Below are 24,575 nucleotides of genomic sequence, written 5' to 3' on the forward strand. Positions count from 1 at the left end.
TGAAAACTGGGGAATTTTGCATAGCCAGTCGACGATATAGCCTCTTTCCTCCAGGGGTCCGGAATACTCTAGCGGACCGACTGAGCAGATCGTTCCTGACACACGAATGGTCATCCGTCGGACGTCCTGTTTCTGTCTTCCGGAGGTGGGCTTTCAGATAGACCTGTTCCGCTAAACAACAGAAGTGTCAGATGTTCTGCTCCCTACAGGCCGTCCCCGGGCTCCCTCTCGGACACCTTCTCATTCCATGGACGAAGGCTCCTGTATGCGTTTCCCCCGTTCCCGTTAGTCACAGGGTCCTGCTCAAACTGCGCAGGACAAGGCCAGGATGATTCTGATCGCTCCGCATGGCCGAGGCAGTTGGTACACCATGCTGCTCGACCTGTCCGGCGCCTCCAATATCACTACTCTCTACCCGACCTTATAACACAGACTTCGTCAGTCGTCACCCAACCCCCTCCTACACCTGACAGCATGGCTCCTGTCTGGTTGAACGAGTCTGAGCGTCGTGCTCAGCTGAGGTCCTACAAGTCTCTTTTAGGTAGCAGGAACCCTCTACGCGCGGCCACTTATCTCGCGAAGTGGAAGCGATATCTCATTCTGGTGTGCACGGAGTTCCAAATCCGACCGTTCAGTCTTGTAGTCTTGGACTACTTGCTCTATCTCAAGGCCAGGGCCTAGCCCTCTCTTCATGTCCATCTAGCGCAATCTCCACCTTCCATCCTGGGAGTCTGGTACTTCCACGTTTAACACCCCATCGTTCCAGGTTCCTTAAAGGATTGGAGAGAAATTACTCCGGTTAAGCCTCCTTCCCCTACGTGGGATCTGAACCTGTATCTCTAGACTCATGGGGCCCCTTTTGAGCCGTTAGCTACCTGCTCCTTACTATATCTGTCATGGAAGACGTCCTTCCTGGTAGCTATCACCTCTGCCAGACGAGTATCCGACTCCGTGCCTGGTCGTAGACCCACCTTACACCATCTTTCACAAAGATAAGGTGCAGCTACGACCAACCCAGCCTTCTTTCCGAAGGTCGTCTCACCATTCCATTTACACCAAGATATTTTCCTGCCGGTCTTCTTTCCGAAGCGCACACCTGCCGCCGGGACCAGCAGCTGCACACCTTAGATGTCGCCAGGCCCTGGCATTTACATCAGCAGAACTAAAAGCCTTCAGACGCTCGCCTCAGTTATTCATAGCGTGGCAGAGCGTATGAAAGGTCTCCCTGTAACTTCCCAGAGGATTCATCATGGGTAACCTCGTGTATCGGACGTGCTACGAATTGGCTCACGTCCGCTTGGTCGCATCACCGCCCATTTCTACTCGGGCTCAGGTCTCTTCGGTGCCTTTCCTGCCCAAGTCCCCATCCAAGACATATGCCGGCGGCTACCTGGTCGTCCGTGCACACACTTTTACATTGCACTATGCGCTGGTTGACCATCGCGAGACGATGCCGCCTTCGGTACAGCATCTGTTTCTGGCAACGTCTCACTCCGACCCACCGCCTAGGTAAGGCTTGGGAATCACTACCTAGAATGGATATGAGCAAGCACTCGAAAGAAGAAACAAGGTTACTCACCTTGTAACTGTGTTCTTCGAGATGTGTTGCTCATCCATTCCACACGCCCTCCTTCCCTCTGTCGGAGTAGCCGCAAGAAGAACTGAGAGCGGTTGGGCCGGCAGGGCTATATATCAGCCGCCATGGCGCGCCATCCAGGGGGCGCCCAGCGGCCCACCTAGTGTTGCTAGGGTAAAAAGTATCCGACGAACGTGCACGCGGCGCGCGCACACCTACTAGAATGGATATGAGCAACACATCTCGAAGAACAACAGTTACAAAGGTGAGTAACCTTGTTCTTTTCACCCACCCTCAACCAGGTATGCTTATTGTGGATGCAGCCAATGCCAAGCAAAGGCAAAGGCAGCAAGGTACTGAGCCAAAATCCAAAGAGGCAAGGAAGTTGGACATCTGAGGCTATAAGGTCTATTCCACGGGGGATCTCCAGCTTTGAATTGCTGATCAGTAAATGGTGCTCAGCCACTACAATTTTATTTCTTGGACCTCTGTCCAAGTTTAAGGAGCTCCTCCGAACAAACTCCTAATCTGACTTGGGAACTGTTCTCGAGGAGGGTAAGACAATTACAAGGCTACATTGGATTTGGCGCACTTGGCCACCCACACAATGTCCACTGCCATTGTTATGTATCAAAGCTCTTGGCTGCAGGTCTCAGACCTCCTACCAGAGGTACAGCAGGTCATCCAAGACTAGCCCTTTCCTGGCTCGGGTCTGTTTGCAGAACAGACAGACTCTAGGCTTATAGCCTAAAAGACTCTAGGGCAAACGTAAAATCCCTGGGCCTCCACACGCCAGCCCTGAAGAGGAAGCATTTTAAGCTTCAGCCCCCCCACCTCGTTTCTGCCCTTCTCAGCAGAGACAAGACTATAACACAAAATGGGGTAGAAGTAATAGGTGAAGGCCCCCACAGTCCTCCTCTAACCAGGCCCAGGGCTCGATGAGGCAGTCTCCAGCTTCCAAGAAAACCTTTTTTAAGATTCGCTCAGAGGTGATGCACCAGTTCACATCGTGGATCCTTCCCCATCTTTTGTGAACCCTCTATCCCATTTCTACTGTGCTTGGGCCCATAGGCACTGACTTCCACTGTTCCTGGTGGATGCTCGACCCCCGCCCCTACACCACCCTCACCCCACCCCCTTCCCCAAGTCCCACCCCTGCCCTGCCTTCTTCTCTGCGTGTGCTGCATCTCCGGTTCTCCCTGCTCCCTCCTGGAAAGTCCTAAGCACTGCCAAACAGCTATTTGGCAGCAGGAAGTGCTGGGAGGTAGGCAGAGGAGCGGGGATGCAGTGTGCTCGGGGCGGGGAAGGGGAGCTTGGCTGCTGGTGGGTGCAGAGCACCCACTAATTTTTACCTGTGGGTGCTCCAGCCCCGAAGCACCCACAGAGTTGGTGCCTATGCTTGGGCCCAAATAACCTGAGACCAGAGGGTCCTGAGAACGGTAGAATTGGGATATTTTCTCCAGTTCTTGTCCCTTCCACCTTCCCTCCAACTCTCTTCATCTCTCTTCAGGGACCCTTCTTACAAGCAACTTCTAGTGCAGGAGGTGCAAACGCTCCTACATTTTGGGGCAGTAGAGGAGATTCCTCTAGAGTTCAGGGGCAAGAGTTTTTCTACTCCCATTATTTCCTAATCCCCCAGGCTAAGGTTGGGCTCAGGCCTATTTTAGACCTGTGAAACCTCCACAGATTCATGAAGAAGTTGAAGTTCCACTTGGTCTCCTTGGCTTCCATCATTCCCTCTCTGGATCTGAGGGACTGGTACGCCACCCTCGACACGTATTTTCACATTTCCATACTTCCATCCCACAGAAGATTTCTTCAATTCTTTGTAAACCATCTCCACTATCAGTTCAAGGTCCTCCCATTCGGCCTCTCGACGGCCCCGAGAGTGTTCACCAAGTGCATGGCCATCATGGTGGCCTACCTACGGAAGCAGCAGGTGCAGGTATTTCCCTACCTGGATGACTGGCTAATCAAGGGCGAATCTCGAGCCCAAGTGGAGGACCATGTGAGCCTGGTACATATGATGTTCCTCAGAGTTGGCCTCATTCCGAACGTGGCACAGTCAACAGTAACCCCCACTAAGAGGATAGAGTTTATTGGAGCCCTGCTAGACTCCACCCAGGCCAGGGATTTTCTTCCGAAAGCTCATTTCCTCGCCATGAGCATCGTCATAAAAGATCTCAGTAGATTCCCCACCGCAATGGTGCAGAATTGTCTAAAATTACTCAGACACATAGCTGCTTGTACATATGTGGTACAGCATGCCAGACTGCGACTTCGTCCCTTTTAGGCTTGGCTGGCCCGAGTTTACAGACTGAACCAAGGCCACCTAGACAGACCGATCACTCTTACCCCTCAGGTTCTCGAGTCTTTTTGGTAGTGGTTCAACCCAGAAACAGTATGTGCAGAAATACCCTTCTCCAAACCTCAGCCAACACTGTCATTAATCACAGATGTGTCAGCAATGGGATGGGGAGCTCACTTAAGCAATCTCAGGACTCAGGTTCTTTGATCCTAGGCAGAACTTTCACTGCATATCAACATAAAGGAGCTGCGCATAGTGTGCCTTGCTTGCCAGACTTTTCAAACCCATCCTCAGGGCAGATGTGTATCAATACTGACAGACAGCACCACAGCGATATTCTATATAAGCAGACAAGGTAGTGCTCCTCCTCAGGAAGTCCTCAAGTTGTGGGAGTTTTGCATCGCCCACTCGATACAATTGGAGGCCTTGTACCTTCCGGGTTCACAGAACGAACTGGCTGACCGCCTCAGCAGGTCCTTTCATGGCCACAAGTGGTCTCTTCACCAGATGTCACCATCAGCATTTTCCAAAGGTGGGGCTCTCCACAGATAGATCTGTTCATGACACGGCACAACAGGAAGCATCAGCAGTTTCATTCCTTCCTGAATCTCAGCCAGAACTTGCTCGCGGGCACCTGTTGTATGCATTCCCATCATTCCCACTCATCCACAAAGTCCCCCTCAAGGTCTGACAAGACAGCTTCTTTGATGGGTTCAGCAAAATCTGAGGTTCCACTTGGTGACCTCCAGTTTTATGCCTCCTTTCCAGGGATTATTGGAGGTTGGCAGCTTTTTTTATTTCTACTGGAAATTATCAACCAGCTTTCTGATTTCTAGTCCCCAGTTTTCCTGCTACTTTCATTGATATCCAGTAGATAATTTTGATATATAACAAATTTCTGTGGTTCTTTTCTTTGTCAGAGGTTTTTTACATTTTATTCATGTCAGAGATTGTGTTTTTTGTATTGAGCATCCTATTAATTAGAATTCTCCCTTTTAAGAATTTTTTTAATATTTTAAGACTATACACAGGTTAGATGTTTATGCTTCCTTATGCCATATCATTCATAAAATTTCTACAGTGCAACAATAATTTAGAAAGAAAACAGTCCTCTATAGTTCTACAGAATTTGGTGAACATGGTCATATGTTCTTTGATTATACTGTGACGGGTTGGATCACAGAACCCCCCTTGGGAGCTGCCACCCAATGTGCCAAGACTACTTCTACCCTTGCCTTCCCTGTCGGTTCAGGGCTCTAGCATCCTGTCCTGTCTGCTCCAACAAAGATCTCAATTACTTGTCCCAAAGCTGCAGGTTTACCTGAAAGCAGCTAACAGAAATGTTCTTGTCTCTTAACACTCAGATGCTCAACCCCCAATGGGGTCTAAATGCAAATCCGTTTGACCCCATATAAAACTTATGCAGGGTAAATTCATAAATTGTTCCCCCTTTATAACACTGATAGATATGCACAGCTGTTTGCTCCCCCAGGTTATAATACATACTCTGAGTAAATTAATAAGTAAAAAGTAGTTTTATTAAATACAAATAGTAGGATTTAAGTAGTTTCAAGTAGTAACAGACAGAACAAAGTAAGTCACCAAGCAAAATAAAATAATGTGCAAATCTATGTCTAATCAAACTGAATTCAGATAAGATCCTCACCAGTTCCAGAATGCTTCCTTTTACAGACTAATCTCCTTTTAGCCTGGGTCCAGTGATCACTCTCACCCCTTGCACACTGTCCTTTGTTCCAGTTTCTTTCAAGTATCCTGGGGGGTGGAGAGTCTCTCTCTAGCCAGCTGAAGACAAAATGGAGGGGTCCCACGGGCTTAAATAAACTTACTTTTTTGTGGCTGGAAAATCCCCTCCCCTTCCTATGCAAAGTCCAGCTCCAAGATGGAGTTTAGGAATCACCTGGGCAAGTCACATGTCCATGCATGACTCAGTTTCTTACCAGGTAGCAGCCATGGGTCACATGTAGACTTCTTATGTGGATTGAAGCATTCCAAGATTCATTGTTCTTTAAGTGTCTCTTGATTAGGTACTTAATTTCAACATTCCTTTCTCTAGGAACTGGCCAAATGCTCTGCTAAGGTTATTAAGAAATCAAACCAGTACACAGCCACTATTCATAACTTTGAATACAAAAATGATACATGCATACAAATAGGATTAATAGATTCAGTAGATCATAACCTTTAAGATATGCTACAAATGCCATGTAACATAAAACACATTCTAAGCATATTTCCATAAAGCCTTAGGGGAGGTACTGTCACAGATACCTAATATCTTTCATTTCACATTCTTCAAAGCTTACAATAAAATAAGAAATATTGAAGGACCTAGACAAATTATCCACATATAGAAAGATGGTATAGCTGATTGATAAGGCAGACACAGTACAGTTTTTAATTTGGAGTGAAAACACGCATTGGACTTCTGTGGGGTATAAGGAAGTTTGGCCCATGTAACCTTCAGTTTCTTTGGTTCAGACAGCAAGTTATTTCTACCTTGCATAAATTCTATAGTTTTCCTACTTCTTTGTGACTTGATTAACTCTCAGAACATTATGGGTTTGTCTGCATAGGAAAACATCCTCTTTTTCTATATATTCTATATCCTTGTTTAATCTTCTGGGTAGAATTTTTTTAGCTATGCAAAGGCTCCATCCATATATAAATGTATAAAATGGTCTCTGTATTAATCCATTGCCCAAGAGTAGTTAAAACATATTGTTTAAACGTTCCAGATCAGTTCCTTGGAAAATTCCAATTCAAACTTACTTATCTCAGTTCTACAGTCAAGATGAAGTGTGGATTGCTGGTTTCCTAGTATTTTTGGTTAGATTGAGATAGACACTACTTAAGAGTAAACAAAGGTACATACTGTAACATTGGTTGTGTCCTTGATAGGGGAATAGATTGGTAGATTTTCTGATTTAAGGCCAGAAGGAATTATAGTTATTATTCTTAACACACTCAAGGGCATATTCAAAATCTGTACATCTCACAGGAGGCAGTGTTCCCTCCAGTTTGATCTAATACCAAAGCCCCCCTCCCATTGTACTGCATGAGAAAAACTTCAAGAAGAGATTTTTGTGCTGTTGAGTATAGGTACCATAGAAGGTGGTGCCAGAACTTTACTGAAGGAAAAGGTGTTTTCTGGTATTCCCTTATTCCCAAATAAAATAATTTTCAGAGTGCACAGGACACGAAACAAAGACTTTGGGAAGATAAAGTTCCATATGATTGCTCTGGGATGTATTGTCACTGCTCTAAACCAGGAGGACTAGTTTGGGGCCTTAGATCTTCAAGATGCTTAAGTCTACATTTCAATAAGAGAAGACACAGGATATATCTCAGTGTACTTTCAGTCACTACCAGTATAAGATGCGCTGCCTTTTGAGTATTCAGTGAGCCCAAGAGTATTCACCAAGTAAGTGCTTGGTGGTGGTAGTTTAACATTATGATTGAGGCCTACAGGTGTTGTGTGTATCTGGACAATTGGCTCATAAAATCAAATCATTTCAGAATCTAAGGTTTTTTCTAACTACTAGCGCTGAGATTCGGTATGGAATCTTAAACTGGGATTTGACATATTTACATATTATGAAACAAATAAATAGATCCCTCCAAATTGGCAGCCCATTGTGCATAGGCATTCAGTGCGATAGGTGTTGTAAAGATGTAGTAAAAAAAAAAAAAAAACCTGCCCCAAAAAGCTTAGTCTCAAGTACAAGAATTCCAAGCAGTCCTGTGTCTCCCAACATAGTGAGCTCACAGGTCCCATGTGTCCCCCTTATGCACTAGGTCCAATCGTGCTCAGGATCAGTTTGCCCAGTATAGAGCAGAATACTGAAGCCAATAAAAACTACACCTTACCTTACACTTATATACTGTTGTCAGGGTTCCCCACACACACCACTCTGAACTCTGGGGTACAGATGTGGGGACCTGAATGGAGACCCCCTAATCTTATATTCTACCAGTTTAGGTTAAAACATCCCCAAGGCACAAATTCCTTTCCTTTGTCCTTGGATGGTATTGTGCTGCCACCATCAAGTGGTTTACACAAAAATTCAGGGAAGGATCACTTGGAATCTCTGTCCCCCTCCAAAATATCCTCCCAAACCCTTTCACCCCCTTTCTTGGGGAGGCTTGAGAATAATATACCAATCAGTTGCCTTAGCAATATGACCAGACCCTTTGTCTTCAGGACACTGAAATCAATCAGGTTCTTAAAAGAAGAACTTTATTGCTAAAGAAAAAAGTAAAAGAATCACTCTAGCAAAATCAGAATAGAAAGTAACTTTATAGGGTAATACAAACATTTAAAACACAGAGGATTCCCTTCTGGGCTCAGCATCACAATTACAAGAACAGGAATGAACCTACCTCTGTAGCACAGGAAAATGAACAAGACAAAACAAAAGATAACCTAAGGCATTTCCTTACCCTACTCACAGTTTCTGTGGTTTTAGATGGATTATTCCAGGCATATTTTCAGGAGATATTATACCTGCTTGGCTTCTCCCTCCATCCGGAGAGGGAACAACATACAGAACCAAAACAAATCTCTCTCCCCAGATTTGAAAGTATCTTCTTTTTTAGTGGTCCTTCTGGTCAGGTGCCATCTAGGTTATTTGAACTGCTTAACCCTTTACAGGTAAGGCAATCCAGTATGGTTGCCAAGCATACATAAAGGTTACTACCCTTCCCCCTATATTTATGACAACTGTATTTACATTGGGATCTGGTCACAATATTATTTTTAAATAAGAAATTATTAAGTAGTAATATATTCCAAAATATGATCCAATAAAAGGTATTACCCTCACCCACCTTGTCTCTCTTATATCCTGGGACCAACACAGCTGCAACAACACTTCATACAGTATTGCAGTCTTTTGTTTCATGCCTCAAAGGAACACAAGATCTTCAGTTAAATACCATATTAGAACTTTCTCTGTATATTGTGATAATGATTATTTTGATTGATTGTTAATATTTCAGTTATTAATCTTATCCAATTTTCTTCAACTGTTTAGAATGGAAACCCTCAAAATCCCTATTGCAATGGAATTGATGGTGTAATGGAGGCATATTATAGAAGTTTAAAATCTGTACAGCTTTATGGACCAACAAACTTTGCTCCAGTAATTAATCATGTAGCAAGGTAAGTATTCCAACATTTGCTTTGGAGAAACCGAATACATTGACATCATATTACCAATATAACTATTCCATTGAAAAGACAAACAGTAGTTGGACATTAATGTTGAAAAATCAAGCATTCAGCTGTCAGGAAATAGAGGTAACGCTGAAAGTTAAATTTTAATTTTCTGCCTTCATGTGCAATCATTAGCATGTGGTCTTTCCATATATAATTATATATTGTTTCACAAATAATTAAATTATTCAAATAGTAATTTCTTTTTTAATATTCTGTACAGTAAACATAGGGATCCTTGATCACCTTTCAATTAAACTTATTTCACTGAAGAGGGAATTTGGCCTCACCTTTTCACTAGGAGGGTGATGAAGCACTGGGATTGGTTATCTAGGGAGGTGCTGGAATCTCCTTCCTTAGAGGTTTTTAAAGTCAGGCTTGACAAAGCTCTGGTTGGGATGATTTAGTTGGGGATTGGTCCTGCTTTGAGCAGGAGGTTGGACTAGATGACCTCCTGAGGTCCCTTCCAACCCTGATATTCTATGATTCTACAATGCATACTGTACTATTGTGTAATAAAGACAGGTCCTGGAACCTCTCCCAGCCCATTTGTTCTACTCCAGAAGCACAGAGGACCTGGAAAGCTGCCTTAGTTTGGCCCTTGAGGAGTCTCTGGCTGCTCTAGAGGCCAGCTTAGTGGGGTGCAATTGAGAAGGGGTATGACTGAAGTGTGTTGCGCTTTGGTAATACCTGGCCAGTGTAAGGGCTCTTTGGTGGCCATTACAAGCCAGCATAATTTGGAACTGATCTCAGACTTATTCAGATTTATACTGAAGGCATGGTGTATGCAAAGGTGGCTTAAACCCATCTTTGCTCTTCTCCTGTCCTCCTTGGTAGCAAGTAGATAAACTTGTGCTGCTGAGGATCTGGCATCTGATCTGATAAAATGACATTTTAGGAGATTAAATATTTTAATTTTATTAAATTTTTATTTTTCATTTGTCTCATTTTTCTGTTTCAGCACCCTCACCTATATTGAGGAAAAACAAAGTATGTTACAATTAGTTGTCTGAAAAATGGAAAAACATTTCACACAAAAATTTCAAATTTTTGTAGTTTGTTTTACAAGGACCTAAGTGGAAGAATTTAAGTTTTTACCAAACATTTTTTTTTATTTTGAATTTTAAAATGTTCATTTCCTCTCTTCCTCTCCCCCCTTCCTTTTTCTTTTTTTCCTTTTTGCCACAGAATACAATAATATAAATAACATTCAGGGGTTAGGTGGGGTGGTTAGTTGAACTTTGCTAATTTTCCTTTTTGCTTCTCTAACTTTTCTGAAGTTGAGTAGATTTGAGAAGTTAAGGGGGGGCAAAAGGAAAAATTAAATTAAAAAGAGAGAAATGGAAAAAAATGGAAAAAATCTAGAGAAGCACACACACTATCTCATTTGGTGGCAGAAAGTAAAAAAGGCACAGAGAGGAAAAAAACAAAATGTTGAAAATTTAATATTTTGAAAATGTCTTGTTCAGTGAAAATCCAGAAAAATCTTAAAGAAAAGTTAGAAAAATATGGAATCAATATATTCAAAAGAGAAGTGAGAAGGTGCTTGGAATCTTTCTGAACTATTGTCTCTTATCTGTATGTTAGGAACAATTTTTTCCATTATGAAGGGATATATTTTATAACTTCTAACTTCACCAAACTAAGTTATGTAGTAGAGAAAAGTTGGTCCCTTTCCTCCAAAACATAAGATAGAAATGAGAAATATACCAGTTAAAAGTTCTGAGTTGATACATGCTTTAATCCCTAGTGTGGCTGATTGGCACCTCATTCAAATGGACTCTCAGATCTGTTTGCCTTTCTGCTGATTGGGGAAGGGATGTTGTAGCGTCGTAACATTGTCATCAGAAGTACTCCGGCATTTCTGAAGAGATTTTCTGTGAAAAAAAACAAACGAAAAGTAAGGATGATGGCCTTAAAGCAAGTCATTAGTGCAGGAAAGGCTTGTGCTTCCTGTAGCTGGGGAAGATCTCTGTTGCAGAGCTGTAACAAAGCATTTTAACACCTGTGGTGATCAATCATATTTGTGCCCCCTAGAGGTGCCATGTGGGGGGCATGCAGGATCACATCCTCCCCTCCCGCCCCCTGAATTCTGCCTCCCATTTAGCACAGCCATTTTCAAACTTTGGGGCACACCTTCCATGCGAGATGCACCCCACAGTTTGAAAACCGTTGCCTTCTGCCAGCGGCCAGCAGATCCGGAAGCTAGTGGGAGCCACCTAGTCTGCTCAGTCCCCTGGATCTTTGTGCTGTGGAAGCTGAAGTGCTGGCTGGCTGCCCGGCAGCCCTCCCTTCCCTGTTTCCCAAGTCAGGCCACCTCTGCACAGCCGGGCGCTTTCCAGGCAGAGTGGTGGCACTGTGCCAAGCTCCTGAAACCTTCTTGTCTCTGTCCCGAAGGAGCTTGGTGCCAGCCAGCAACACCCCCTGCAACTAGCCCCTGTCCATGAAGCCTGGCTGCCGTAAGATGCTCCCCAAGTTGCTCCCTGGAGTACTCATTCCCCTTGGGCACCTGCCTCACAGCAGCCCAGTCACACCCCACTCGCTGCCCAGGGGCCTGCCATTGCAGCCAGGTCACTCTCACCACACTCCCTACACACAGTGGAACCTCCCCTTGCTTCCCTTGGCTGCTGGGCTCGCAGTCACGCAGCCTGAGCTCAGCCAGGTGAGCCTAGCGCCCAGCCCAGGAGCTGGGGGCAAGCAGCTGCTGGCAGGTGAATTTGCTCCTGCCATCTCCGGAAACAGTGAGAACAGAGCAACCCCTAGGGTTACCATATTTCAAACTTCCAAATAAAGCACACTAACAGGGGGAGGGGATCCTGGAGGGGTTTCTGTGTGCTGGGAGGGACATTTGGGGGATATTCGGAGGGCACTGGAAAGAATAACTGCGACAAGGGGCTGATGCTGCTGAGCCCAATCCTGTGCTGCCCCATCTGTGCCCTGAGCAGCTGCCCCTCTTGCCCCTCCCTAGTTGCCCTGTTCTGTTGGAAAGGACACCATATGACACAGCACTGCCTGGAACTTTCCCCCACCATTCCCTCAGAGGTTAAGGGATTGAGATGGGAACTCTAGACAGCCTAGAAGACCAGCTGGCAGAGAAGATAAGCAGAGGACACTCAGCGGCAGCCACATATTCCTGATCCCTCTTCCTCTTCCTGGTCCTATCCAAGATCCTCAGTAGGACTATTTCTGTAAATGTTCATTCTCTTTTTCAGCATGATCTCACTCAGATTAACCTTGAAGTTCATGGTAGAATAGAGAGGAGAAGGTGTTTTTTGCCTGCACCCAGAATCTCAAGTTCAGAATGACTCTGGAGGACAAATCATGCAGTTTTGGGATCATGATCAGTCATACAAAAGACAGTAATATACAACGTATAGATAATCTACCTCCAATCAGTAATATTAGGAGTTCATCCAAAAGTTTTAGCACCAGTAATCTTACAGGATGAGTATCTTCATATCACAGTAGACTTCATCCTTCATTAGTATTTATGTTGTTCTTCAAGTGCTTGCTCATGTCCATTTCAATGTAGGTGTGTGTGTGCTGCGTGTACCACTACCAGAAAGTTTTTCCCTCAGTGGTGTCCATCAGATTGTCTCTGGTGCCCCCTGGAGTCATGCCCTCATGGTGCCATATATAGGGATCTGCCAACCTGCCACCCTTTCAGTTTCTTCTCTCCACCTGTCATGGTTGCTGGATCTGCTTCTCGTTCTTCCTCTTGCAAGTACTCTCCCTGATAGACTTTGTTTTTCCTGCATATAGTTGAAAAATTAGTAGTTAATTGCTACAGTTAGTATTAGTTAGTAGTAGTAAAGTAGGACCCCTCTTAATGGGGTTCTTCCCATCCCTGGCACAAGGGCGTGCCTCTGTCTAAGGGCTTCATGCCATGTGAGGCTTGCCACAAGCCTATGCCCATTAGCGACCCCCACTCACCTTGCCTCAAGTGCCTTGGGGAATCTCATGTGTGTGACCACTGCAGGGTTTGTAAAGGGTTCAAACCATGTAGCCAAAAAGAAAGAGACCAAAGGGTGCCATTGGACTCTCTTCTGAGAGAGAGCCATAGGAGCACAGGACTGGCACTTCCATCTGATGTTGTTGCAAAAAAAGCAAACGTGATTCTGGGATGCATTAACAGGTGTGTTGTGAGCAAGACACGAGAAATCATTCTTCCACTCTACTCTGCGCTGGTTAGGCCTCAGCTGGAGTATTGTGTCCAGTTCTGGGCACTGCATTTCAAGAAAGATGTGGAGAAATTGGAGAGGTTCCAGAGAAGAGCAACAAGAATGATTAAAGGTCTTGAGAACATGACCTATGAAGGAAGGCTGAAAGAATTGGGTTTGTTTAGTTTGGAAAAGAGAAGACTGAGAGGGGACATAATAGCAGTTTTGTATCTAAAAGAATGTTATCAGGAGGAGAGAGAAAACTTGTTCACCTTAGCCTCTAATGATAGAACAAGAAGCAATGGGCTTAAACTGCAGCAAGGGAGGTTTAGGTTGGACATTCGGAAAAAGTTCCTGTCAGGGTGGGTAAACACTGAAATAAATTGCCTAGGGAGGTTGTGGAATCTCCATCTCTGGAGATATTTAAGAATAGGTTAGATAAATGTCTATCAGGAATAGTCTAGACAGTATTTGGTCCTGCCATGAGGGCAGGGGACTGGACTCGATGACATCTCGAGGTCCCTTCGAGTCCTACAATCTATGAATCTATACTAGAGGCATTCCAGGCAGCACAGGACCTGATTTCCCTAGTGTACCGCCATCTGGTATCAGGCGTGAACCAGCGCTGGAGGGAAGAACAGCTAAGGCACTGAGATCCCAGGCACCTTCGAAGGGGAAACTGGCAATTGATGCCGCAGCACCAGTCGCCCTCTTTTTGGCACCACTCACTGGTACCGTCTGGCACCGCTCCCCCATGGTCATCGGGGAGTGAATCCTCACCCTCAGATTCAGAGCCGGAATCCTGCAGCTCCCACAGGAGCCGGCACCAGTCTGACCAACAGTACCCGATGGTGGATATGGCCCACGAGGGTTCTACCAATGGCCTGGCTGGCACAGACACCGATGCCTGTGCAATGGCTATTTTGGACTTCTTTGGCTTTTCCATTCTGATGTTAAAAAAATCCATGAAAACTATAAGAGATCTTAAATTCATGTATTACCAGGCCAGACCGAACCATTGGGCTCCTGTATAACACAGGTCATGGACATTTCCAAAAATAATTTCTAGAGCATATCTTTTAGCAAAATAGTTGGTGATTGAGAATCCAATGTAATGTTCCAGCAATTAATTACTCTTCCTTTTAAAAAAATTACGTTATTTCGAGTCTGAATTTGTCTAGCTTCAATTTCCAGACATTAGATCACGTTATACCTTTCTCTGCTAGACTGAAGAGCCCTTATTAAATATTTGTTCTCCGTGTAGGTACTTCAAACCCTAATCAAGTCACCCCTTGACCTTCTCTCTGTTAAGCTAAACAGAGTTCCATGAGACTATTATTGTAAAGCATGTTTTCTGATGCTGTAATCATTCTTGTGGCTCTTCTCTGAACCATCTCCAATTTATCAACGTCCTTCTAGAATTGTGGACACCAGAACTCAATACAGTGTTCCGGCAGCAGTCACACCATGTGAAATACAGAGGTAAAATAACCTCACCGCCCCTACTTGATTCCTCTGTTTATGCTTTCAAGGCTTAAAGTCAAGTGCAATATCCTACCTGTCAGCCAATATAAGGAAGTCTTCTGTGGTGTTGAACTGAAGAAGCCAAGAGCAAATTAAAATGTAAGAATTCTTATTTATAAAGTCAGCATAAGATACTGAATGAATAGTTTTTACATAATTTTAATATAAAATTCAGCTACTTTAGTGTTTTGCTTAGCAAAATATAGATATAGCAGATAGAAGTAATAGCAAGATCTGTCTCTATCACTGTGTGGCATGGTATAAAAAGGATTTTATAATGGCATTAAGAATTGCCAAATTCTCAATCCTGCTAGTAGATATCCAGGTATGCATTAAAAAGCATTCAGCATCCACTGCTATTTTGCATGTGTGCAGAAACATAGTAGTTTATTCTGTAAGCTACACAGTGATGCGCATCTGTACATATAAGTGAAGAATCTATAGTGGTTTTTTCCCCAGATAAAATCTGAACAGGAAGTGTAGGCAGGTTAGTCCTTTTTACTTTATTGCAAGAGATTTATCTACTATATTATTTAAAACAAAAAAAAGGCAGTTGTAGAAAAATCAATCAAGTGAAAATTCACATGCGTAGCTTGGTAAGTGACAGAAGTTCTCAAATTTTTTTTTCATCCCCTCATTCAGTTGCATGGAATAGATCCTATTTAGATGCACTCCACTTCCTACCAGTTCCCACGGCTAGTCCCAGGAGGTGCCAGGCACACTGCACTTCAAAGAAGTCACCGTGCAATAATGTAATGTTCCTTGCATCTGAAAAAGATCAGCTGATTGCAAATGTACTTCAACAGAAAACCACAGGACAGGCAATATGAACTAGCTGGTGTCCATTTTATCTCCCTGCCACCTGTGAGAGTGAAAGTGGGTTTCTTTAAATTGCTAGACCAAGTAATTTTATCCAAGAAAGGATTGACATGTTTAGAGAAACAATGTCTTAAAAAAGAAATGGTGGGTCAGCTTATAATAAACTCAATCTCTGAATGCCAATTTAGGAATGTCATTCCTGCTATATCTGGCATATGGGGCTCTTAGGGGACACCCTGGTTAAAAACTAGAAAATTATCACAGTAATTAACTGTGGTTATTTTATGTTTAAGAAAGGAAAAGAAAATATACAAAACCACAGAAAACAGAATATGAATGATAAATAATGCTTACTTAAATTGCAATCTCTTCTGTATGTGACTCTGTGGAAAGCTTTTGCCAGAGATTACGACTTTAAGATTGGGCCTGCCTCTGGTGAAAGCACTCTTCTCTTTGGCAGTTAAGACCAAAGTATATTATTTCCCAAAATTAGTAGAGTCCAGTCTTAGTATATCTTGAGTAATTAAAACAGTTTATAGATCAGCACAATTATTTTGTTTAAGGGTAGGTGAGTTCTGTTTGGTTTACCATAATTACCTAAATAGTTTATAAATGGGCAAAGGTGAGTAAAAATTAATGAACATTAAGAACTTTAGTCTGAATTTCATCCCATTAGTTCTCTGTTTACCAATATTAGACCTCACTAGGATTAGCTGGTCTAATCCTCAACCATTTGGTGTTTTAGCAGGAGAAGTCGTTAATATCTTAAATTAGAATAGCATTTCAATATTCCATTAAATTTATTACAAGAATATTCAGATCTAATTCCTTGGCAATGCTATGGCTAATTTCCATCTCACCAATTCATGCTGAAGACCTGGGGATGTTTCTGAACTGGAGGGTTGTTTCTTCTTGATGCTGCTCAGTGACTATTTTTTTAATTTGGCAGTTGCTGTTTGCTTGCCGGATGAACTGTGATTATCTGCTGTAAAGTTGAGGATGGGAGCAAAGTGCACACTGCTTGTTTATTACAGAGATTTTATACTCTTCTTTGATAATTTTGTTGGTGATGCAAGACATACCTATTTTTTAGGGCTTGGCTGGATTTAAATTAGTTGTTTTCATTCTTATATTCACTTGGTATCTTCATGTGGTATCCTTAGAAGCTTATTTTCTGTAGCCCATTAATGCATATGCATAACGTTATACCTTTACCTGAATTTGATAGTTAAACTACTTTTGTCTCTGTGGCAGGAAATTATGAGAACATTTTTAAAGCTGAGATTTAATGCTTTCCTTCATTTAGTCCATTTTCTGAGCTATTTCTTCAATTTTATTAGTATTTAATATATAAATTGAATTTGTTTTCAAAAAGTCCAAGCATTCCTGTTCTCTATATAAAAGCTTTTAGTTCTTATAATAGTCTTTTAAACTTATTTAATTCTTAGAGAGTCTTCAGACTAGAATAAGTCTTTAAATAAGTCATTGTCTTTTCTTAAGTCTTGGAGATGCAATTCTCTTTCTGAGTTGTGTGAAGGAGTTGCTTAAGCACTGTCAAAATAACTAATTATTTTCCCAATTAATATAAATATTCTATACTTACATGGCTTCTTGTAGTTAGCAACCAGTTAGCATGGTCATTAGATTCCAAGTTGGTGCATACTGCTTTTTATTATTTATATATCATTAGACTAAGCTATGATACAAAATATTTGCAAATATACATTTCAAAATAAACGTAGCAATTTAAGTATTTCAGAAATAAAAAAGGAGGGTCGTACCAAATGAGTTAGGGTTTGTCTTCATGGTGTGTGGACCTGCACTAGAGGAATATAAATTCAAGTATGCACTAGTGTGTTGCACACTAACTGCCCTGTGTGGATCTGCTGGCATGCATTAAATGGTCCCTAGTGTGCGTTAATGTCGTCCCATTTCAAACAGTGCTACATTAAAGCACATTTAGTGCACACTAGAATTCACAGCCCTTTATTGCACCACTCATTGTGTAGGCAAGCCTCAGCTAAGTGGAACCAACATTTTCAACCATAATTGTTTTCTTAATTTGAAGAATGAAAATTTTAGAGAGTAAAAGAAATGTATATCAATATGAATTTTGTGGGTATTTTAACTGATGCTTTTTCTTGCAAAATGGAGGAGGGTCTAAAGAAAAGGCCCACTTCTGTGCCTTAGTTTATAGCTCTGATAACACATCCCTATATTTCCCTTTGGACTAACCTGAACCAAAAAAATCTTTTCTTTTCTTTTTTTTTAATGCTACCAGGTCTTTCTCTAAAACATAAAACTCTTTAAAAAAATTTGTTTTCTTGAGACAAAGATCATGTCTAAACCAGAGTGGTGGGTCTTGTAAAGTGTCCTGTTCTTTGAGAATATGCTCTTTTGCACTTTGACTAAAATTGCCCTTGGATTTATGACCTGCCATTTATGGCATTTACAACTTACAATTAAAATTTCTATTAAATATCTTATATGAAGCACAAATTTCAATAATAGTTCATCTTTTACATCATAATATTAAACTATAGCATTAAAACAAAATAGATATAAAAGCTGTATCCTTCATTGTATGGCTGATGTAAATGTAGAGCAATAACTATAATTTTACATTTAGATGGTTAAGCTAGATAATTGTGTCTGGAACAGCAGTCTATTGCTTTGATGTCCCCTTCATATTTGTGAATCGGGTTGAGTTGTTATACGTTCCACGGTCTGTTCTGGGTGATCACAGTCGCATACTGGAGAGTCTTTAATTTTCCATTTGTACAGCAAGTATCCGCATCTGTCATAGTTTGTGCAGATACAGTTTAGAGTTGCCCATGAGCTTCATGAGAGATCAAAGCCAGGGATCTTCTGCATCAGCTCTTTCATGAGGTGTTTATATGTGACTTCTTGTGAACTCCATTCAGCTTTCCAGGCTTCATCAGGGTTAAAGTTGGATTGTTGAAGGTTAAATGTGTGGGCCCAAAAGGAATTATACAACTTCAGGTGGTGGTGATGGACATTGTTAAGGCCCTGGTGAATGGGAAGATGTTCATTTTCCATGATCCTCTGGAATTCCCAAAGGGTTGCTGTAATAGCCTCCTACTCAGATTCTGAACCTTAGCGTTCATAAACTGAGAAGCTGACATGAAACCTCCAAGCTTACTACCAGCTTGGATCTGATCTCGCTGCCACCAGTCAGGATTCAGGGCTCCTGATCGCCCCCAAGTCGCCCCAACCTATCCCTGGGGGACCCCCCAAGACCCAGAGCCCCTGGGTCTCCTCTATCTCATCCCCCAGCTTCCCCCCTTCCCTGGGTAAGCCTGAGCGATGCCGTACTATTCCCCTTGAATACAAATCAGAGAGGGCAATCTACCTCCCCCTGAGGCTATGCATTCAAACCTAGTCAAGCTAACACAAAGAGATGTTCCACCCCCCTTGTTGTCCCGTAGCCGTAACTAGAGAAAAACCTCAAGCAAGTCTTAAAAGAAAAACTTTATATAAAAAAGAAAGGAATTACATAGTACATCAACTTTGCATAAAAAGCTCATACAGGGCAATTGCTTATAAGAATTAGGCATAACCAGTCTGATTCAAAAAATAGCCAATTTAAACCAGTCCAGCACAGCACACACATGTAAATACAAAACAAAGCATATAACAGCCTATTGCTTTGCTACCTTTGTACTCACAACTTGGTAGTAGAAGGGTAGAAAGAAGATTGGAGATAGAAAGAAAAGTTGTTCTCCCATAGCCGAAAGAAACCAAACAGACCCAGACTCAAGCCAAACCCCTCCTGAGGTTCCCTCCCTTTCTTTTAAAAATCCGGTTTCCTGATTGGTCCTCTGGTCAGGTGTTTGGTTCCCTTTGCAGGTAAAAGAAACATTAACCCTTAACTATGTATTTATGACAGTTGCGGCATCACATCGAATGGAAGGGGGAGGAATGTGCAATAACATTGACAGCCAAGGTGTTGAGGTCAAACTGAGGGTTCGAGTTATGCACCACATTGCAGTATTTAGTTGGACATCAATAAGTCAATAATGGCTACTTCCTGTCCACAGCTGTACACAGTACTCGACTACAGAGTACATAAGGCTCATTGCTGATGTCCATAACACTGGAATGCTGATGCTCTTAAACGTGTTCTTTCGAGTTTCTGGACTGTGTTGACCCTTGTCTTCATCTTGACAGTTACCTTCTTCAGATGATTGTGGAAGGTTAGTGTGCAATCCAACTTTATTCTGAGATAGGTTGGAGTGGTATCATGTTGCACAGTGTCGCCAAAGGTAACTTTCAGGGCGCACTTAGCATTCTTGTTATCAAGATAGAATGAAATGACTGTTTTGTGAGGATTTGGCTTGAGCCTCCATTTCCGGAAATATTCCTCCCTGGTGTGTCGGTTCCTGTTCAGGGTGGACTTGATGTCACAGAAGGTAGCTGCTTGTGTTGCCAGGGCAAGGTTATCCACATATGCAAATTTGCTTGGAGGCAAGTCACTCTTGTAAACATTGAAAAGCATGAACATGAGTCCTGAGCCTTGTGGCAGTGCATTGTTGAGGAACTAGAGCAAACTGACTTCGTTGCCCAGGTGGACATGTAGCCACCTATTGCTCAGCATCATCCATAGTAAATGTAGTGTTTTGTGGCAGGGCATGATCCTTGTGAGCTTTAGCATCAGACTTTTAATTCAGTCTGTACTGTGGGCCAATGACAGGTCTACAAAGTCTGTGCTGATCTTAAATTTCCTCTGGACTCGGGCCTTAATATGTGTTACAATGGCCAAAACATGGTCACAACAGCATTTAGGCTGAATCCCACTTGTTCTTTGGGGATCACTGACTTGACAAGAAGACTGATTCTCTGGAGAATGTTATGTTCTAGGAGTTTATAGTTAGTGCACCGGAGTGATATCAGTCGGCTTACCCAGTTTGAGAATGGCAATGACTATAGCCTCCCGCCAGGCTTTTGGGATACATCCAGATTCCACGGTTTTGATGTACAGTTTCACCAGCCATTGGATTTCCTGTGGCCTAGTTGATGAAGAAATTCTGGGGGATGCTATCTTTGCAGCCTGCCTTCCCTTTCTTCATTGTGGCTAGACCCTCTTTCACTTCATTTGTACTGATGGCGATGGGATCTTGTGGAGGGATTGAGGTCATTTTAAATACTGCGTAAACACTTTGATGTAAAAAGCATAGTTTATGGCCAATGAGGGATTATCTTCTCTGCTGCTTGGCTTGTCCCTGGATGACAAAAAACAAAACCTTTTTGAATTTCTTCAAATTACCCTGACATTTTATAACAAAAGTAACCAAAAACATAAACATGTATTGTGATATTATCCAAGCATCCTGGGTATAACATAATTGTAGGTATCTCTTAAAATTCAGTAAAGGCACAGACAAGTTTGTAATGACATAACATTAGAAGAATAAATTATAATTTTTTTTAATACTCATTTTAATATCAATACTAGGGCTTCTTCCCTACAACAACCTCATCCTCACCACCAGGGGAGCTTATCCTTCAAGTTGAGAACTGCTGGAACAACAGTACCAAAAAATGAGAGAATTATGCATTTGAAGTTCTTAAATATGTGACAGATCCTAACAAAATAGAGATTGCAAAAGAATAGGAGGGAGCTACAAGATAAAATTGATTCTAAAAATCAGTATTAATTAAGCAAGGAGCTTAGCCATTTTTGCTGAAAATGTTTTGTCTTCTAGATTTTTTGAGCATTCCACAAAAACTACATTAGCTTAGGTGTACAGAATGAGTAAAATACTTAGTTTCAGGATAGGTCATTTAAACAGCTACTATTCCATGGTAGTAAAGAAAAGTCAGATTCCTAGCCATTCTTTTTGAACAGCCTACTTGTAAATCTGAGTTGACAGTTGAGTTGACTATCTAAAACAGCTTTATATTTTGAATCCTACACATAATGTTCTCAGTTTGTAAAAATCTGCAGTGACAAGACCAATGGTTAGAGTAAGGAACATGCAGCTACCACTTACACCTCTGCAACTGTTTTCAATTGTTTTTATGCCATTGCAGAAACTCTTTGACAAACTGTCATTCCTGAGAAACAAGTCCATTCCTGAGAAAGCTCTTTTTAAATATAAATTAATTTAATATACTACATTGATATACATTTTAAAGAATGAAGACCAGGGTAGGAGATTTAAAGAAAATCACTCTAGACACTAGTGAGTGAAACGTTGTTCCACATGTATATTACTTCATTTTTATACTACTACTTTGTGCTATTGTATGGGCTTATCATCCACATGGGACCAACTATGAAATTATGCATTATGGCGTGACTGATAATAACAGAGGCCAAGATCATATCCTCGCATGTTAAAACCAAAAGGAGAAGTCACAATGGAAGTAAATCTCCATGGGGATGCTTCTGCAGAGTTCTCCTTTTGAGGGGAGAACAGGGTTTACCTATCATGAAAATGACAGAACCCTAAACTTGGCAGAATCCCAAGGATCTCCATGCTTTCCTACACCTTTGCATTGACTTTAACTCTGATATATCCCTGGTAATCTGGCTCATCACACTACCAGTGCCTCCCTCTGACCACAGTGCCCCCAGGTGGAGTGGATTCATCAGAAGAAGTAATACAGCCTGGAGAGTATAGCCCCTATATCTGGCGAGACTTCTGAGAGGAAAGATGCTTCTGTGAAGGTGACTGAGGCCTAATTTCTAAATAATATGAGGGAGAGCTTCACACAGAAGGTTCCCTCTGTGTATTGACCTAGGGAACATGATCTGGACCAGGTAATTTAGCTAAACAGATTCCTGAACAAATAATTAATTGTTTCTCTATATCTCTAAATGAAGTCTGTCTGTAAAGTAGAATAAAACTGTGGTAGTCTCTGTGTGTAAGCTATCATATGTAGTGCCTTATGTATTAGCTTGTAAAATAACTCCTAGCTGCAGGCTGGAGCAAGGGGTATTTACTAGTTATGGCATTCCATATTGAAACTGCGTCATACTCATATTCTTGTTGCAGACTAACTGTTGCTAGTTCTGCCTCCCAAGGAGAAGTAGTCATTTTGGTATCTTGTGCTGATGAAGCTTTTGCACACTCCTCAGAGATGGATCCAACACAATCATCACAGGTCATGTAAAGGGGTGGCTAATTTCAGATGTCAGAACTGCTGATACAGAATATAGCAAATTGTTGCATATGACCCACAAACATTCCAGGTGTTTAACAAGATCTTCATATAGTGTGCTGATTCCTAATTACTCCTCTGCCCTGATATAACGCCACCCGATATAACGCGAATTCGGATATAATGCGGTAAAGCAGCACTCCGGGAAAGTGGGGCTGCCTGCTCAGGCAGATCAAATCAAGTTCGATATAATGCGGTTTCGCCTATAACGCGATAAGATTTTTTGGCTCCTGAGGATAGCGTTATATCGAGGTAGAGGTGTATTTTAAATGCACCATAATGCAGCCTTCCCATAATATTTCCCCATTACACCCCAGCAACCACTTCCTCAGTTCTAATAACTATGTAATAACTGATGCAGTTCTAAGGCACTGCCAGACGCTACTTTGTGTATGGATTAGAGCAGCAGAATGGACAATATACTTCCCACGCTTCATTGATTCTGCAGCTACAGAGAATGTTGTTCAATTGCTTCTGCAGATATCTATTAATACATAATTACCATAAATACCACAATTACTTTGTTATAACATATTCAGCTATGTTTTAATGATGAATGCTTTTTTCTTTTGGGGGGTCTAGCATAGACCCTCAGTATTACTTTTTTAATCAATTGAATTGCAAAAGTATAGTTTGTCATATTAGTCTTTTTGTATACAGGTTTTCTGCTGTTATAATTCTGGTCTTTTTTGTTGTTGTTCTTTCAGATATGCTTCCTCAGTAAAAGATGGCTCCCAGTATTTTGTTCTTCTCATTATTACAGATGGGGTTATTTCAGACATGGCTCAAACAAAGGAATCAGTAGTTAACGTAAGTTCTATTTAAACTTGGATTTCTGTATTTTATAAGCAGTATATTTCCTGGTCTTAATATTTTGGACTCTAAACTCTTCTTTCCAAATAATAAAAATTTCCAGGCATAGAGGCCAAATGAAACTAACTGTGAAATTTTAACCAGCTTTATCAAATCAGTGCTCTGAGGAACTCGTCGTTGTCTAGCTGATACCATATATTGATTGTGCAATCTAGAAATAAGTGACTTCTCGGTCCTCTTTGTGTCAGATGGTCTTTGGAATGGATATTCCCTATCATCATATCCCTTTCCTGGTCTTACAATCTATGAAAGAAGACCAGATCTTTACTGTAAGCCTGGGCTCAGGATGAACCCTTAGGAAAAACTCCTTTCCAAAATTATTTGCCTCCGAATGCCATGTGCTGCAGACTCTAGGTCTCCTTTTGTAGCATAGCTTTCACATGTTTTTGTAAAGATTTTTAACTAAAGTCAGTTTCTTTGTTGGTTTTGAAGTTTTTCTTCTCAAAACTGCTAAACTTAAAATGTATTTTGACTTTCTGAGATGGGTTTCAAGGACAGCACCTCTCTTCCCCTCCCTCCTCAGAAATGGCAGACAGAGATGGCAGGCTGCAGAAACTCAGCTCCCACCTGATGTGTGGGCAAAGTCTACATCAACACAGATGAAATTCCCTTTGCTAAGATAAGGGCAGAATAAGTGACCTGGAACCAAGTGTATGTTGTTCAAAACCCCTCTGCTTCTCCCCTAGACATGGGACACCTATTGCTACAGCTTCCAGAACAAGCAGAAAAGTTTCTGTGGAATCTCCTAAACCTCATGGCAAGATAAGTTTCCCCCATAGCAACCAGGAGGATGAAATTCCTGCTCTCAGCCAGCACAAAGGCAAGATATATGCTGAGATGGTTTAAAAGGCCACAGAGCAAGCCCCTTCTCACTAGCGGTTTTACCTGCAA

At 42.0% G+C, this 24,575-nt stretch overlaps 1 protein-coding gene and 1 long non-coding RNA gene across 2 annotated transcripts in view; one reads left to right on the forward strand and one right to left on the reverse strand.

The window, feature by feature from the left end:
• Positions 1 to 24,575, forward strand: part of CPNE8 (copine 8) — a 246,775-nt gene that overhangs the window by 180,632 nt on the left and 41,568 nt on the right. Inside the window, 2 exon segments of the mRNA XM_075064967.1 lie at positions 8,939 to 9,066; positions 23,519 to 23,621. Coding sequence (XP_074921068.1) covers positions 8,939 to 9,066; positions 23,519 to 23,621 — 231 coding nt within the window.
• The window catches only part of LOC142046736 (uncharacterized), a 471,037-nt gene that overhangs the window by 145,917 nt on the left and 300,545 nt on the right, over positions 1 to 24,575 (reverse strand). The gene's annotated exons all lie outside the window — the stretch shown is intronic.

The sequence above is a fragment of the Chelonoidis abingdonii genome, chromosome 1 (genome assembly GCF_003597395.2).
Source record: "Chelonoidis abingdonii isolate Lonesome George chromosome 1, CheloAbing_2.0, whole genome shotgun sequence".
NCBI lineage: Eukaryota > Metazoa > Chordata > Testudines > Testudinidae > Chelonoidis > Chelonoidis abingdonii.